General features: G+C 41.5%; 1 protein-coding gene across 4 annotated transcripts in view; it reads left to right on the top strand.

Annotated features, from left to right (window-relative positions):
• Positions 1 to 18,150, top strand: part of SCUBE1 (signal peptide, CUB domain and EGF like domain containing 1) — a 217,630-nt gene that overhangs the window by 155,710 nt on the left and 43,770 nt on the right. For all 4 annotated transcript variants that reach the window (XM_052790181.1, XM_052790180.1, XM_052790179.1 and 1 more), the window contains one exon: positions 4,525 to 4,647. In XM_052790181.1, the coding sequence (XP_052646141.1) occupies positions 4,525 to 4,647 (123 nt within the window). The remainder of the gene's footprint in view (positions 1 to 4,524; positions 4,648 to 18,150) is intronic.

Genomic DNA, 18,150 nt, shown 5'->3' with positions numbered 1-18,150 from the left:
CCATTAATCTTCACAAGGACATGAAAAGAAAAATAACGGGCTGCCTGTTTCCTCTAGTCAAATTATGGCTATGCAGCTTATCACAAAGCATCTGATTTTCTGTTCCTTTATTTAAAGCTGAAAAGCTTTATTTAAAGCTGATTCCACTGACTCCCTCATATTTTGAGATCCTCAGAAAACTTAGCATAATCACTTACTTCAGAAATATTATATTTATTCCTCCTTCATACTTCTAAAATCATTGCCCTTTCCATTCTTCTGAAATTAGTTTTTGAGTGTTCAAAAGAATATAGAGAGCTTTGTGAAATAACTACAAAGAATGGGCATTTTAAAAGAGTACTTGGATCTGTGTACCAAAACTGTGACTCACCAGCAAATGCCACAAGGCTCTAGGGTCATATAAGCAGACCGGGAGAGTAGTCGTGCTTGACTTCACCACAGTGTCTGTCTTGATGCCAGGCCTTTGCTTATGGGATTTGCTCCAGGCCTGGACTTATATTTAACAATGCACATAGAGATGACAGGGAGTCACAGAAGCTGGAGTGGAACTTCACTATTTGTGAACAGCAATACAGCCCAGGGTTTGTTTCGGGGTTCAGACGGGCCCACAGCTTTTGTGATGGTGGTGCTGAGTTCCATCTCCGGACTAATATTTACGATGATTGCTTTTTTCCCCCAAATATTACAACTTCAAAGAAGGTTTTAGCTACCTTCGTGCAAATCATATGTTTGCTTTTGTTTGTTTGTAATTGTATGGGGGGAGGGGAATGAACCATTTTCAGGGCTAATGGGAGGCTTGAGTGCTTAATTGCCTGTTACGCCATAGCTTCACCTGGCGTTTTTGACTAGTAAATCTTAATGCCTCTGTGGTTTTTCATTGGCCTGTATTTTCCATTTCTGCACGTGTCCCATTTGTGCTGGGCACATCAGTTGGTATTTGTAGCAGATCAGCAGCTTCTATGAGCAAGGTATCATTTAACAATATTGACTTACTGCATTAAGAGAAATCCTTTGGGATTTCATTGCTAATGCACTGAGAGCCCATCAGACCTCCTAGTCTGAAATGACCGGCACATTGTCTGAACACTGATCATCAGGGCATTTTACATACAACCCCCCGTGGAGGAATACAGTTCTTTATGTACTTTTGCATTCCTGGGGATACAGGGGAGCAGAGCACTGTGGAAAGTTTGAGCCATTCTTCTGCACCCTGTGTCATCACTTGGAAAGGACCCACTTGAGAACTATGTTTGAAGACACCAGGTTTATGACTCCTCTACAGACAGTGCCAATAATAGTATGGGGATATTTGACTAAATCATTTCAAAGCTCATAGAGATACCATGATGGGTTTCCACTGTGTTTTCTTTACCTACATGATAGGCAGACATGCATACTCTCTGTGAAGTTCAAACAGGCACTTGACAAGGTTGGGTACCAGTCGGTTTAAAGATAAATGGGGCCTCACCTTCTCACACAGTGGAATAATTTATTTTCACATGGCTCATAACACGAATTATTTATAGCTATGGAAAGAAAAATAGTGGGGATATAAACTTGGTGCAATTTCTGTGAACCAGTTAGACGTGATACGGTTGGATACTGCTCTCTTCCAAGTGAAATGCAGCAATGCACTGCTCTCCATAGAGTGAAATAATTTTTACATGCCCAGCAATGCACTGCTCTCCATAGAGTGAAATAATTTTTACATGCCTTGTCAGTCTCGCTATGGCCGTGGAAAGAAATACAGTGAAAGCAGAGACATTGGTACTGTTTGTGTTGCTTAGAATGTTTTTGCAGCTAACAGTTTTGACCTCTATTCTGTTTTGATGGTCCTGGTTTCAAAAGGCCACGTCATGTTTTCCAGCTAGAAGAAATGAATAAATTCTTTCTTTTCCTGTGGACTCTCCCAGGTTTTACCCAGATCCTGGTTCAGAATTACTCCAAAGAATTGCTGGTGTAAAACTGATATGCTGCATTGTCAGTGAAATTACAATGATTAACAACTTCAAATCTACCTTCTGAGGCCAGGAGGGTTTCATTTTTGTCCCTCATGGTCTTCAGAGACCCTGAAAAGAAAGTTAGTGAGACTGGAATTTGGAATTTAACATGTGAAATCCAGGGGCCATCGTTTAAAACATCAATCCTTACTTCAGAATGGTGTTTGACAGGCTGCAAGTAATATCTGCTTCAAGCGGTCTCAGGCAGCAGAGTAGCCCAAAGGTCATGTTGTTCTTATCATGGGTAAAAGAGATCTTCATGATGGATGACTACTCAGTGTGTTTATGATGCATAATATATTAGTAATTTTAATTCACAATTCCATTTGTCCAACAGTTTTGTCAGGGCAAGCTAAACTCTACTTAGGTACACCTGTGCTGTGCAAAAGGATGGGACTGTTGTAGTAGTCCATCATAAGACCTGCAAGGCAGTCCCAGTTGCACATACTGGAGCTGAGAGAAATCACTTCTACAAATGGAAATGCCAGCCTGAAGGAATTGGGCCAAGTCTTGTGTTTTCACCGCTGATCTTGACCTGTGCTGGTGATGACAGCTGAGACCAAATGGGTTGCTGCCTCCAGTCTCATGGTATTATGTAGAGCAGCCCTCAGTATGTTCTTCACCAGCTTTATCAGATTGGGAGCCTAAGGTTTTCTGTTCCTGACTAGCCTAATCACCAAAACTGGAGGACCACAGACAACAAACACAACTCCTGGTTTCAGATCATTCTGAGAACTTTATTACCCGAGACATAAAGATTTGAGCTGGTTTTGTGCAAAGCACTCGGGGCATAATACCACCACAGCTGCTACCTACCATTTTACCCTTGTGCTTTTAATAGGACTGAATGCAAAAGCTACTCCTCTGCAGAACCAGGCACAAAAGTAATAAGCAGTAGTATTAGTTCAGAGGGTCTCAGAGCAAATATGCTTTCTCTTTGCCACAAATGCAACTCATAAGCAACCCTTTATAACAATATACATTGTTCTTGCTTATTTGACTAGTTCATCCTCCTGAGCATATTTCTGTCAATGTCAGTGCAGCAAAGTGCCGTTTAGAAAAGAGGGCTGAATTTGCCTCTCAGCTATTAGAATTTCTAGATTTACCGCCTCACTCCTCTTGCTGCCGTTTATATTTTACATGCAGAAACATGGTAAGAGCCATACTACTCTCCCATGTTGGTAATCATATGTTTTCAAAAATGAATGGATGACGTCCACTAAAAGTCAACCTAAATTCAAATCATTTTTAAATGTGCCCTTCATTCACCAGAATCATGCTGTCTTTGATAAATTTCCATCTCCACATATTAGCTCTTTTGGCACCTAGCTTTGCATTTTGCAAGATTTGCTTTTTAAATGGCGAGCTGTTACCTTGAAGTTTCAAAGCTCCTACAGCAAGAGGCTTTTCAACAGGAAACATCACTCTCCACTCGCTTTTCCGAGAGATCTTATTTTCGCTTCCAGAAGTGGGCAGCCAAGGCTCTATGTCATATTACTTATTCAGTGTATGCATCCCTAAAAAGAGCTATTTTTTGGCACTGTTCTTCTCCTGAAAAAAAAAGTACTTCTTTTCTTTTTCAAATAAATGTGGATCCATGGTTTTATAAAGGAGGGGGGTGGGGGGGAGCGTGGAAAGGTGCCCTGTATTTCAAATGAGGTTCTGTGACCTATTATATACTTATTGCACAAGTTTTTATGGGTTGGAAAAAGGACTGGTCATTCCAGTTCTTCAACACCTTTGGGAGAAGTTATAAGGTGGAGGAAGTAGAATCACCAGTCTGAAATTCAGAACAGAGGTCTTATCAAGTTCATCAACGTGCTTTGTAATCATTATTTAAAGTAAGAGCCGTTGATCCCATCCCCCATACATATATATGACTTTCAAATAAAGGCAATAGGGGTTCACCCTTCAGAACAACTGAAGAAGCAACATTTCACATGCACTTGCAGTTGCTCTTCTATTATATCAAATCAAGAAAACTAGACATGAAAATGGGTATTCAGTGACACTGTGTTCATAATGGACAAACTAGCCTATAATGCTAATTCTAAACAAATGTATCCCTACATTTGTTTATGTAGGGATAATGGAAGTATTTTTCAGAATTCAAATATGTTTTACTTCGTGTTTGTTGTTATTTCAATTTTTCATGTGTTCTTGGGTTTTGATAGTTCCTGTGTAAGGTAAGGGATTCACATCTTACACAGGCTGAAGTCTTCTGTCAAGCAGACCACTACATCTACAAAGAAGCTTCCCTGAATGTTCTTTAACATCAAAGTGCCTCAGCCTGGGTCATCTGGTGGTTCCAGTTCTGAGAGAAATACCTCTGTCTCCAGAACAACTCAGCCCATAGCTCTTTTGTAAGCCCTGCAAGAAAGGTTTGGGAAGGGATATATCTGACCAACCTGATCCCTAACAGAGACAGCAGCCTCCTCGGGGACCTGAGTAAACTCCTGTACTCCTGCCCTGAACTACTGAATTGCTGTCATGAACTAAATTTTTGCCCGTTCATTCTTTGCAGACATTGATGAGTGCTTGGTAAACAACGGTGGCTGTGACCATTTCTGCCGAAACACGGTTGGAAGCTTTGAGTGCAGCTGCCAGAAAGGCTATAAACTGCTCACAGATGAACGGACCTGCCAAGGTAATACTTCATTTATTTTACTCTTTGTATAATGAGGATGTTATTTTCAGTTGATTTTTTTTTTTTTTTTTTTGGTATTTAAGTCATTTGTACTACAGGTTTTAATCATACTGTCATAGAAAGTAAAGTTAGAAAGGACCTACCAGATTTCCATTTTCTGAGGTTGGGTTAGAAGATTTTTGGAAATGTCTTGTTTCAATGTTTTTAGTAGTAGGAATGCCAGTGTCCTGCTGAAGTGCAAAAATCCACGTGGTGTAGTGGAATAGCCTCAGGCAAAGAGCCTTATGTTCAAATCCTCTAATTTGCTATGATCTTAATGGGACAGAGGCTCATCCTATTTATACCAGAGTCATTTAGAGTAACTTACTGGAATAGAGCATTTACAACATCTAAACTGAAAAAGGCATCTAATTTGTGAGCTCACCTTTGCCTGACCAAGTCTGTTTGTGGAGGGATAATGGAGGTGTTTTGTGAGAATTCAAATTAAGTGTGTTTTACATCGTTTGCTGTGTGTATCATGATTTGTTATCTAAGTCATATGATGTTACATATTCTGTGACTAATTATGTGCATAACCATTTCCAACTTAAGTACTAACCATGTACCTTTGGAGAAATGACACTTTAAGCATTTGAGCTCTGTAACTTTACTCTTTAAAAGCCTCCTAGAAAAGGCTAGAAAGATGAGCATGCATCAGTAGAGAGAGAAGGAGAAGAAGGATGTATTCAATTAAAATTTTGTGTAGGAATTGCCTTTTTATTACTACATAATTATTTGCATGGGTTTTGAACACCTAAGAGTTGTCAAGTCCAAAGCAGCATTAGTATTTTAAAGCTTCTTTGTTCGTCAACAAAAGAGAAACCAAGGTCTGAAGATACATATGTCATTCAAAAAATTGTCCACTGCATGTCATCAGTTACTTCCATCATCTGAGAAGCCTACTCCACCCTGACGGCGTGATTAGACACAAAGAAGTCAGTGCAAGGTTGGTTTCAAGCTGGGACAGGATGGGAAGAGCACAGTTAGTGCCACATGGCTAGGCAGAAATAATATTGTGGGATCCTGTCAGGGTACGTTGTCAGGTTTTGATGTACCTGCTAAAAATAGGGACAACGTGTTAAAAAGAAACATTCCCTTCATGATGTATTTAGAGATAGTTAGGAATACTTTCTGGTTCATGTGTTTTCTGTGTCATGACATGCTCTTACTGTGGTTCAGTCAGAGGTTTCACCACTGAAGTAATTGTAATTACACCAGTGAAAAACTCAAGGGAAAAGTCCAGCCCTGCATTCTTGTTAGGCAAGAGCTGGAGCAAAATTTGTTTCTTCATCATGCAAAGTCTTATAATAGACTTTGAAAGCTACCGATAAATAATCAGATATCTATCATGATAACGGGAAACTAGAAGCAGCTCTGTAAACGTTGTTCAACTGAGTTTTGTTTCTTCATGTGCGTGGGCTACTGAATGAGTGAGTCGCTGGTAACAGTACATACCCTGCAAGGAATGAAGCAGTAGCTGATCTTTTCCTCTCCCTCGTGGGATCGGAAATGGAAATATAAACATGATCTGGCCATCTGACTTTTTCCATTGTCAGTGAGCAAGGGCAGGCACTCTTTCTGCCTCTACATGGTACTTTGATTCATCAGCTGTAGCTTATCTGTTGCTGTAACAGATAGATTAGTGCAAACCCAGAGAATTTTGGGGCTGGAGAAGTTCCTCTGGTCCCAGAAACTCATACTGTGAACTCGTAACTCATTCTTCGTGCTGTGAAATGGGGAGGACAAAGCTATTTCCTATTTGAAGTCTGAGGTATTTGGGCCCCAGAGACTGATTACAGTAAACATGGTATGATGCCTGCTTTGTGGAGGGAGCACTGTGATAATGTAGTTCCTGTCTGCTGCTTAAGGTGATAATTGGTGACTCATGCGGTCAGTAGGCCTGCTAATAAAGAAGGAAAGTGAATATAGATCAAGAAATCACTGGTGTATGAATCACCTGTGCTTTGCTTCTTCCGCTGCAAAAAGAATGTAGTTAGTGGAAGTGGCTATAGTTATTAATGTCAGGTCTGACAGAAAAATGTGGTTTGGGGTTAGTGACTGCTGGAATATAAATCATCCACGGGTTTTTTTGGTAACAGCCAGTCAACACTGACCATAGAACATTATTGAGAGATTCAGGGAAATTTATTTTGGGCATATTAGCCTTCCCAATGCATGAAACAGAAAAGTCTAATTTGTATTTACAAAAGATGCTGTTGTTCATGTTACATCTGTTGTTCTGATTCGTAATAGAGTTTCTATGACTTATGATCTTGCTGTCAACATTGCCTTTGTCCTCTGGTTTTCATTTTTAAATTAAAGATTTCCTTCAGTTATGAATCAACATGTTTACCAAATACTGATTTAGGACCTTAGAAGTCTACACTGTTTGGGGCTGAGTCCTATTTAAGTTCAGGTGGCCTTCCTGGTATATAGGGAGTTCATCTCCAATGAGTTCATCACTAACATCAGGGAACAGATTCTGCTAACCTTAGGCAAAATGCCTGTGGAGACAACTGGTAAGCTTGCCCTTTTACAATCTGCAGAACCCCTGGATAAGTCTGTGACTGTGTCTGATTCACAGGAAAGAATCAGTGAAGAAGAACAAAGCCACAGAGGTACAGCTCATGTTAGCAACATTTTTCAAGCGGTTGAAAAATACAAGTAAGCTGCTGCTGCATAACTTTCTTCATATGATCATTAACTTCAGCACAAGGCAATTTTACATGTTTCAATAAAAAGGTTCCTTCATATTCCCTGTGAAATTCTGAGTTTTTCCCACCTCACCTCATTTCCTTCATGTCCTTTCATTGTAGACCTCAGAGCTGACTTCAAGATTGCAGGGAAGTTGTATCAAAGTCTCAGACTTTGTTCTGGTTGTTTGCAGAGCTCCCACCCTGTCGTACCAAGTGCCTTACACACATTCAGCCTCTCTGTGAAGAGGAAAGTATTTCTCTCTCAGTTTTTCAGGCAGGAAGGGTGAAGCCAAATATAGCAGCTTGCCTAAGATCACACATATGAATGCCTGGACCACCTGGAGAATAAGCCTCCAGTTGCTGTGAATCTGCCCTCTGTGAATCTGCCCATTACAAGAATTTTTTTTTCTCCATTTGTGTTCATACCCTGATATGAAAATTCATCGGTTTTCAGGAACTCTGAAGCTTGCTGCTCACTTGGTGCCACTAGTTAGCCATCCTGCATGTAGAATGCTTGTGTAAGCAGCCCTTGTGTTTGTAAAGGGCATTAAAATGTTCTGCATTTGTCTGTTTACAGCTAAACCATTTTTAGCCCTGGCTGCAAAGAAAAGCATTGTCAATCACAGATTACTTCTGCTAGGGAGTGGTTCTCACGATGTGGCTCCTTGTTAGACAAGGAGAATGTGGGGGTTTCCCTTCCTTTCCCCTCCCCTGCATTCCAGCCATTTAAAAGGGAACTTATTTGTAACCCAGAAGGTGAAGAAGCCACACTGCGCTGCCGGTGATATTGTGGAGACTGATACTGCTTTCCCAGAGTCTCTCTTATCACGCAAACTTAAAAATAGATTTTTTTTCTCCTTCAACGGTGAAATCATTGTATGACAATACCAAACCCACCTATTCTGTATTATTTTAACAGATCCCTTAAGTCTAAGGTATTGTAAATTTTTTGATACAGGAAGAAACGGTTGGATCTGTTTGTATAAACCTAGCAAAAGAGGCTTGCATCTCCTTTGAGCATGTAATACAAATAACATAGCTGTATTTATAGCAAGGAGAGCTTGTGTTTCTAACCTTTGTGGTAATTAACAGCAGGACAACAACTCAGATGAGTTTTAGAACCACATCAGCAACAATACAGCAAGCAAGACTGTTTAAAGCTGCAATGAATGTGTGTAAGCACAGACATAATTACCTTAATCCTCAGCCAATATGAGTTTTAAAGCCAGTTAACTTAATTGCTTATTCAGTTTCTGTTTGTTGTGCAGTGATCTCGAAAAAAATTCAACAATGAGCAGTCTCTCTGCTCCACTCAAGTTCAAGCTTCATTAAGCACCCAGAAAAATGTGTGAAATTCTATCATAAATAATTTTCTCTTCGTGCTGTAGGAATTGCCTTTTGCAAAGCAAGACAAGGAGAGACAGCACATGCATTTGTTGTAACTCTCTCCAGGGAGTGGTAGAGTTGGACAGATGAGTTACATTCAGAAAAAAGTGATTTTAGTGGGAACACCCAGTGATCGATATGTAATACTTTGGCCTGCTAAATCTATACTCCCGCTCTCTGCCCCCTCTGCCTCTGTCCAAAATACAGCCAAATCCTCCTATGCTGAGGAATTTAAAACTTTTGCAGGGGGCAGTTCAAGGCATTTGCATCATTCTGGTCCACTTACAGCCTCCAAAGCAGGCTTAAGTGGGGCTTGGTGATTGCTAGATCTCACAGACGTGATGTTCAGCCATGACGAAGTCTGCCCAAGTAGCCTTTTCACGAACCATTTGAATTGATACAGCCACTGTGAAAGGAAAAACTCCACCAGGCAAAAGTACCTCTGGGGCATATGGAATACCTGCATGGGTCTGGCATTTTTGGGGCTTCTTTAAGGCCATGTGTTCACAAACAGTAGGTGACAGTATTTTTTATTTGCTTTGATGTATTGCCTGTTTGACTATTGGTTATTCTTTACTACCTTCCTACCAGATTTTAAATGAATGCAATTGACTCTTTTGTAACCAGGCGCTGGAATACAGGGCCTTGTAGTCTGCTGTTGGTAGTGCTGGTGTCTGTCCAAAGGATATTCAGTGATGCAGGTTTATACAACAGGAAATCCCAAACAGAATTTGCCCCCCTAGCTTCATGATGTATTGAATTTTCCCTCTAGTGATTTTCTGTGGGCACATCTTGCTAGAGGTTTGGGGTTTTTTAACAGTACAAAGCTATCCAATAGAAGTCCAAGTATAGCTGATTTGAGGTGGTTTTTCCCTCCCATTACAAGAGAAAGACATGAACATATCCACTATCATATTTGTGTATTTGGACTTTTCTTTCTCTCTTTTAAAACAAATGTGTTTCTTACATGCCCCACTGTATCCCTGCTACCTCTCTCCTCAGCTTCACTTCCAGGCAAGCGTTCCTCAAAAACTTGATGCTCATAGAGTGGAGCAACTGGAGGTAATGGCTAGAGCCAAGGATACTGTGAGCAGATATTGAGGCAGTTTTCTTAGTAACTCTACCGGCATATTGCAATGCTGACCTGCAGAATGCCTCCAACCTTGTCCAGCTCTGTTTTTTTGTTTCTCAGGTTGTCTCTGAGCAGACTTGATGAGTGTCCCAACTCTTGCCATCCACAACTGGTTTTTACTTATGATCTGAAATAAGATTTGAACCCAGCCTCAGGCCTTCTGTGTTAACCCACTGCACCGCAGAACTGTAATCCATGCAATCCTAAAATAATACTGGTAAATGAGAAACTGGCCTTTCTTTACTGCCAAATAGGTCTTCGTTCCAGAGAATTTGATGTGATTAGGCCTAGCTGACCCTGTGATCGATCTGTTGGTAGAGGGATGCTTTACATAGGGCTCCCAATGCATAATTGTCAAGAGGAGCCTTCTTTCATTCCAGAATGAGAGAAAAATAGCACCTTGAAAAATACAGTAACTGTCTATGATCCAAGGATCCTACAGGCCTGGTCTTGAAACATTGCCATATTAACTGGATATGTAATCCCTTCTCATAACATCCACCTTTTCACTTATTTGTACAAAATATGTACTATTAGCCTTCCAAGGGCAAGATTTGAATCTCCCAGCATGGTATCTCCATTTTGAAAATGGGTATGAAATGAGGGATTAATCATACAGGGAAGGACAGATAGAAAGTGTTTGTGGGAATTATTTTTGGCCTAAAGAAGCCCACAAAGATTAGCTACAAAGATCTCACTATACTCTTCTGTATGGAACCATTGATGATAAATATGGCTGCACAGGACCAGTTTAATCCCAAATAAATCAGTGCATCCAGGCCGGCAGCACTGAATCACCAGACATCCTTGACATAGAGTGACCAAAATAAAAAATAAAAAAGAGGCCAAAGAGGTTTGCACCCTTGGGTTACATGACAGTGACCTGCCACCCACATTTGATCATGTAACCCAGTAAAGCAAATGGCCTTGTCCCAATCACATAACCTGAGGAAGGTCTCAGGATGAGGATACACCCCTTGCATTGATTTGTATAGGACACAGTCACCCATCTTAGATGACTTAACTAAACGCATGAGTAGAGGTCAGGGCTGGAGCATCTGTCCCTCTCTCTTTCTCATTGCATCGTGAAAACAGAGGACAGGGAGAATCCCATGTCCTATGTCCCAGGAATCCTGAGGAAATTCCTTGGAATAGCAGGACAGGAAAATTTTATGTCCTGGTTCTCCCAGCCAGGCCAAGCTATCTTTTTACCTTACTGCTACTCCCCCAACTCTTCTTGCTCTGAGTTATAGCTGAGTATACCCTAGTGCCGTCCTAGAGGCAGTGAGCTGTGAGAAATGTTAAATGGGTACAGCTGCACCATACAGCAGTAAAGAGACTGATTAAACCCTTCAGCTAATCCGTATTAGTGCTAGAACTAATGTTTCATGTAAGTCAGTTTAAAAGACAACGGGTGAGGCCCAGACCCCTCAGATTCAATGCATTAACATTACGGTTTGGCCAACTTTCCAGTGAAAAATGACGGAAAGTTTTGTTGTTGGTCTACCCCCTCCCTTTTCTCCCCCCATTAAATACATAAAAGAAGCAAACGGTCAATAAAAGTAACTTTATTTAGCCTTACCCTTCTTTCTGGAGTGGCAATAACATACAGCTTCACAGCCCGGTGAGACGGTATAAAGAGGACACCAGCAGAAATTTTACATCTTGGTGTGGGGTTTTTTCCTTAATATTTAAAATGCATTTTTACCTGAATGCACACAAACCTGTCATTGAGGTTGTTACCCTCGTGGTCAGGACTGAAGTGTAGCTGGAGGAGAGCATTAGCAAGCCATTCGGGTGCTGCTGCCTGTGTCCTTGCGAGGGAGGCAGCAGCGGGGATCCCAGAGCGCGCTTGCTGTCTGGAGTGGGGAGCAAGCAGGCTTACAAGTCCCCTCACTGACTTCTGCCTGAGTTTGCATGTGCATTTGCTGTAAGTTTGAGGTCTTCAGCGGTCAGAGAAAATACCCAGGGCTTCGTTTTACTCTCACTTGTATCAAGAGAGAAGGCTACTGTATTCAGCAGAGTTACAGTGCTGTCACACTAAGGAAACCCGGCTGGTCTTCATTATCTTACACTGCTTGAGCAGGGTGAGTCAGTGCCAGTGCAGGGGTGATTAATGAGAGAGAAAGGGATGAAGGGACTCAAGCCATTCCCCTATCAGTACTCATTTGTGTGATACACATGAAGGAGAGGGATTTTGCCTTGATGCACTCATACAGTCATCCACATCAGTTAGGCGTGCTGTAAGATATATAATACCTTGATTTGATACAGGCTGATTTTCAGCCAGTCCAGCTGAGTGTGGCCCAGTATGTTTAATTGTGTGGACACTTGGTATATAAACAACAGTGCTGGTTCAGCTGGCAATGTAGCTCAAGAACCAGGAAGAATTGGTGGTGCACTGGAGGAGATACTGGGAGCTGCTTGTGGAAATCAGACTAGCTTACAGAAAGAAAATTCAGGATGATTTCTCTGTCACTGATGATGTTCATTCCCTATGCAGATTTTCTCTAAGGCATTCTGTGTCACTGAGCCTTACAAAAATATCTTGCTTATGACAAGCACCATATTGCTTCTAGCATCAGATTAAAAAAATACTCCGCTGGGAAGCAACATGTTACACTGTCAATAAAAGCAATACTTTTCAAATCCTTTCTGTTACACATGGTGCTTACTCTTAGTGTCAGTGAGATTGTGAATAGTGGTACAGTCTGCCTCTGTGAGAAAAAGGGTTGCAGGATCATACCCAGAAACAATAAATGCCCCAGGCATGAAGTAAAAACAGCTCTAGCCAGTACAAGTTGTTTGCCAAGTGATAGTATCTCCCATGTTGGTTGTAGCAATTAAGTCTGCTGAAACATGAAAACAAATACATCCTCCCCACCTCCATTTCTCCTCTCTGCAGCATAGTGTTATCATAAGTTAAAGGCGAATTTTCTTTGGTTGCTGCTCCTTGGAAGGACAATCTAGGTTTTAAATCAATTTCTAATGGGATAAGACCTAATGTGGGGAGGGCAGATGGGACAGATTATTCCACCTCTGTTTTCCCATGAAGCTTCTGACACGGGCTACTGTTGGAAGTAAGACACTAGATTAGTTTGACCTCAGGTCTCATTCAGTATGGTAGCTCTTATATTCCTATGTTCAACTCTATAAAGTGTACTGCTATCAAATTGCTTTTTACAGCTCTGTCTGGCCCCCTCCCCTTGATGATGTGTGTGGGAAGCCAAGCAAAACATTCCATTAGTGTTTAGAAAGAGAATTTGAGATATATTTTCAGTTGATGCTGCAGGATTTATGATGTGTATAGTGCAGAAATTATTTTACTGGACTAGAATCATGTTATGTATTAATGAATTACCAGGATATGAGTCAGCCTTGGAATAGTTTGAGCAGGAAGGTAGTATTCTTCCACAAACAATAATCTGTTGATAAATAGTGCTGAAAGCTGTAATTCAATAGGAATTGTTTTTAAAGAGAACCAGAGAAAGACTATATGTATATATATTGTCCGCTATTGCAGTGGTGCACATCGAGATAATGCCATATTACTGCACTCAATCACTTAATCACATTGATTAAGGTTAGATATCCTTTACACAAAGTGCTACACAGAATTGCAAAAAAATGACAACCCTATCCCAAATGTTCAGAAGAGTTTTATTTTCCTGTGCTTGCATCTACCCTTCTGGGCCTTTTAAAAGTGCCCTGTTTTGTTCTAATGAGAAAAAAAGCCTAACCTATTGAAGCGAAGGGGTGTGATTTTCTTCCAGTAGCCATGTTATGAACTGCTACTACTTGTTTTGATAACTTGGAGATGAAGCCTTAGTTAGGACAGGTGAGATGAAAACAAAAATCTAAGCTCAAATATCAAGAGGCAGTGGAATGGAGGAGTATCTTCTGGGGTTTTGCTGGTGGAGTTTTTTTGGCGCATATTTGCAAAACATTTCTGTTAGTGTTTCCAGAGGGATACCTGCCGTTTCTCGAATCCACGGAGGCCAGCCTTTCTGGGCAGAGTTTTTAAGCAAGCCTTTGAGGCAGAGGGAGAGAACAGCAATTCTTGTGTATATTCAGTGGCCACTGTCTTCAGCAAGAGCTTGAAGTAAGCTGGGAATGCACAGTCAGGTCCATGGGAGGTGAGGGAAGTGCTGCATTTGAGTTTTCAGTTGAAAACTGAAACTGTTGTTGTACTTGCTCTTTCAGCACCATCAAATAACACTAGGCATGTTTTCACCCACACTAGTCTCTTGTTCTTTCAAGAAGTTTCACTAGCAGCTCCTACTAAAGGGTGATGGAGACAAACACCTTAGCAAAGAGAACAGTTTCCTCTTTTGAGAAATATGTCTAAAAATCAAATGTATTGCAGGGTGGAGGGAATATTCCTTGCTCGATACAGAGAGAATAAAGCCTTTTTTATGTTGTCTCATCAGACTGTTAAGCTGCTCTTACAGAGTTGCTGGGTAAATAGTGGCTTGAGCAGAGTGCAGACTACTAAACATGTTTATGTTTGTAGGGAAACAAATAAACCTGCCTGAAGTTTCTTCTAATGCACTTCTACTCTTGATATATGGCTTCTCCTATCCCAAGCACTTGAAGTAGTAGCACAGTTTATTGCCATAATAGCAGTAGATAACTCAACTTGCCTTTGCCTTGGAAAATGATTGATTTTGGAAAAGGGTACATGTTTGCTTATAAAATCTTGGCAATGTGTTGATGAAAGTACTTTGTTTTCTTAAAAAATGTTGGGAAAGTATTGACTTTAATTGCATTTTAGATTGTCGTAGCAAAACAATGGTAAGAGGATAAACGTAATAGGAGCCAAAGCCAATTGCCTCCTACTGGGTTCCTCAGATTAGTAGAGGAATCTAAGCACAACAAAGCCCTCATGTAATGGAGAGGGGTGGGAGGGGTGGGAAAGGTAAGCATAGACCCAAGGGCAAGGGTAATGTCTGGGAAGTCTACAGACAGTCTAAGTGTTGACACAACTTCAGTCTCCAGTTTCAAGATCTTCATCACACAGAAACTTAGCCTTTTGCCTTTCTTGTCTCTATACCTCTCTTTCCCCTTCTATCACAGCAGATTCAGCCCTCAAAGTTTGGAGGCCCTTGTGTTGCTGCTAAGTGATTGTGTCCAATTGTTGCATGTAGAAATACCCATACAAGCAAGTTGGCTCAAGAGGATCTTTACTTTCATACCATAAATAATTCTGTTTCAAAATCTTGTATCAGACAATCTGTACGTAATGTGGGGAGGCTATGAAGCAGATAAAGTAAGCGTCAGAGATGGGTTGGTGATGGTGGTCCCCCACATCTGCCAAGCAGTGCATTTGTTAGCACACGTGTGCACCTTTCACGTAACAATGAAGAGGTGGTTGCGCAGACTGATCACCAAAGTGCTCGTACAGGGCACTGAGGAGAGCTGTCATCCAAGAGCTACACATCCTGATGCCCACAGTGCTACAACTTTGTTGGTGCTAGCATACATAACAAGTTTGACTTATCACAAATACCATTGACTGTAGTTGCACTTTCACTCTCCAGGCTAATCATTCGGAGGTACAGTTTTAAGTCAGGCTCATTTATTACAGCTGTGTTGACCTTTCTCTGATTTGCCATCACTGAAAGGTTGCAAATGTACTTAGACTTTCTTTGGCACACGGCCTTTCACCAAGCAGTTCCAGCCCTTCCTGATCCAATAGCGGGTAGATTTTATAGTTCTTAGGAAAAAACTGTGATCTGACAAAGTGCTTAGCTCAACTTATTTTCTATTGGTTTTAAAAGTAATAGGTTCTAAAAATGAACAATACTGTTAAATGTCCTTAGGCATTTTTTATACTATTAGCTTTGGTTGTATTTAGGAGATAGTGGTGCTTTACTCAGGTTCAGATCCCTATAGTGCATTTTTAAATCTTTTAAAAATCCTTTAGAAATCCTTTTAAAAACTGTTATTCACAAGGTTAACAGTAAAGAGAAAAAGTTAAGATGAGAGCAACTGCCATGAGCTTATGGTGAGGCTAAGTGTGATGCGCTCAGTAGTGAAAACCAGTAATGATTTGAAATCTTCCTTTCCAAATGCCTTTATAGAACACTTCCCCTGGCTCCTTTTGTGTCTGTGACCTTGGGCAGACTTACTAATTTTATACCATTGTGTCTAGTTATTAGTAGTTTTTTTTCATGTTCCATAAGAGACCCAGCAAACTTTCTTACCTGCAAAAATAATTCTTTCTTTTTTTAACTTCTCTATTTGAAAGTATCTGCAGAGCTGTCTCTGGTGATTGGCGCATCTCTCTGGAAACCCTCTGGGGAGACTCCCTGAGCTGAGAGTTCTTCTGCCCTCTCTGCTTCCTTCCCCCCTATCTGAGAGCAGATGGGGATCCCTCAAGTTTCTTCTCTTGGAGCATGTGAATACTCAGCCTGAGGGTGTCTAAAGGGTGGCTGTACAGAGAGGATGTACAGAGGGTGCCCCGCGGCCAGGCGCGTAGGCACCTTGGAGTGCAGGCTCGCAGGAGGCGAGCGTTCTCAGCCGCAGCACAGACCTGTGGCCGCTCCCCAGCGCCAGAAGCTCGCTCATCCGGTGCTGCTGGTCATTAAATGGAACACCAGGTTGACTAAGGTTATCTGTCAAGTGATTTCACAAACTGGGGGAGAAGCCATGGCAGGGTTGGTTAAAATACGGTCAGAGGCATCAGGGAGCTTAAGGCTAGGGAGAGTTCTGCATGTGTATCCTGATGTGAGTGACTAAGTGAAGTGTCTGCGCAGAAGAAACAAGCTTACCTCATTAGCTATGAAATGTTCTGCTGCCTGCCACTCAGAAAGCCTCGGGACCCAGCACTGATTTTCTCCTTCCTCTCTCTGCTAGGACAGCTGGCCAAATTCAGAATTGCTGAGCAGCTCAGCTCAGCTGAAGGAACGGAGGAAGAGGGAAGCTTGGCTTGGCACTTCTGAGACCGGGCACCTTTTCCTCCTCAGCAGTCCCATGGGCAAAAGCTGTCACTGCTGTTCTCCAGCTCTCCTTGCAGTGCTGAGATTTAGCAAGTAGTTTTGCACAAGCATGTTTAAAATATTAGAAGAAATTGTATCTGCCAAAAGGGAATTTACCAGGTAATCCTCTACTATTATTCTGTTTCTTAGTTTGGTGCTGCTTACAAAAAAAGAAGGTGGTGGGCTCCTTCATAATGCTGCAGGGAAGAATGCTGGAAATCTTTTTCTTTGCCCAACAGCAGAGAAATAATAATGTAGTAATAACGGTGGTGGTGATGATGATGATGATGGTGATGATGATGTATTTCATTATAGAAATGTAAAAAACCTTGGGCCAAATCCCACCAACTATAGTCAAAGATACCCCCAAAGACCCCAAAGTTAGCTGCCAACTTTTGCCTGGCTGAAATTGCCAAATTCTGCAGTTTCCATCCAAAACCATAAATCTTCCCAGCCCCTCAGGCAAAGCTTTTGGTGATCCAAAAGCAAGCAAATAGTTTCGTGGCCGATGCATGAGGCAGAACAAAACCGTACTCACTGACTGGGAGCAGAATTGGCTCTGCAGTGCTGACAGGAAGAGGAATGTATGGTGGTCAGTTGACTTGGCACATGTGTTAAGGGTAACACATAGGGAATAGGTATTTACTGCATTAAGATGTCATTCTGCAGCCTCATTTCTGCAGACTCTGAGAAAGCCCTGAGGGAAGTTTGTGGAAGAGAATGAGCTTGCGGACTCTGGAACAAAATTAAGTAGGGAATTTTTGAAAGAAACTGAAAAGAGAAGGGAAAATTAATTTGTTGGTCCGTGAGATCACATAAAACTCCCTTGGAAGAGTTCCTAAAGAAAGGATTGTATTTACTCTGGAGAGGGAGCAAACAGTTTAGGCCTACAATTTTATGGCCAAGTCTCGTTTTTTAACCTGCTTTCCTTCTGTTTTCAAATCCCAGAGGTAGCACAGTCGTTCCCAGAAAGTGCAACTGGTCTCTTTTGATAAGGTCTGATAGCAGAGATAAAGAAAATGAGCTGCCATTTACCTTTAAAGACTCTCCCAAAGGTACTGTCTTGTTCTTCCCAATAGCGGTTCCCTTTGCTGTAACTTCTAGGTAGACAGTGGGAAACCAGTTGCTCTGACGTTAATGAGGGTGATGAGTTTGCTGGGTTAAGAGTTGTCCCCTTGGTGCATAGCATCAGAGAAGGATCTGACTACCGCAGTTCCTCTAACCACTGAAGGGGCCAGTGAAAGATTACTGTCCTCTGAACTGAGCTGCT

Source organism: Harpia harpyja, chromosome 6 (genome assembly GCF_026419915.1).
Source record: "Harpia harpyja isolate bHarHar1 chromosome 6, bHarHar1 primary haplotype, whole genome shotgun sequence".
NCBI classification, from domain to species: Eukaryota; Metazoa; Chordata; class Aves; order Accipitriformes; family Accipitridae; genus Harpia; species Harpia harpyja.
Note: the sequence above shows the minus strand (reverse complement) of the source record. Positions and strands in the feature narration are given on the sequence as shown.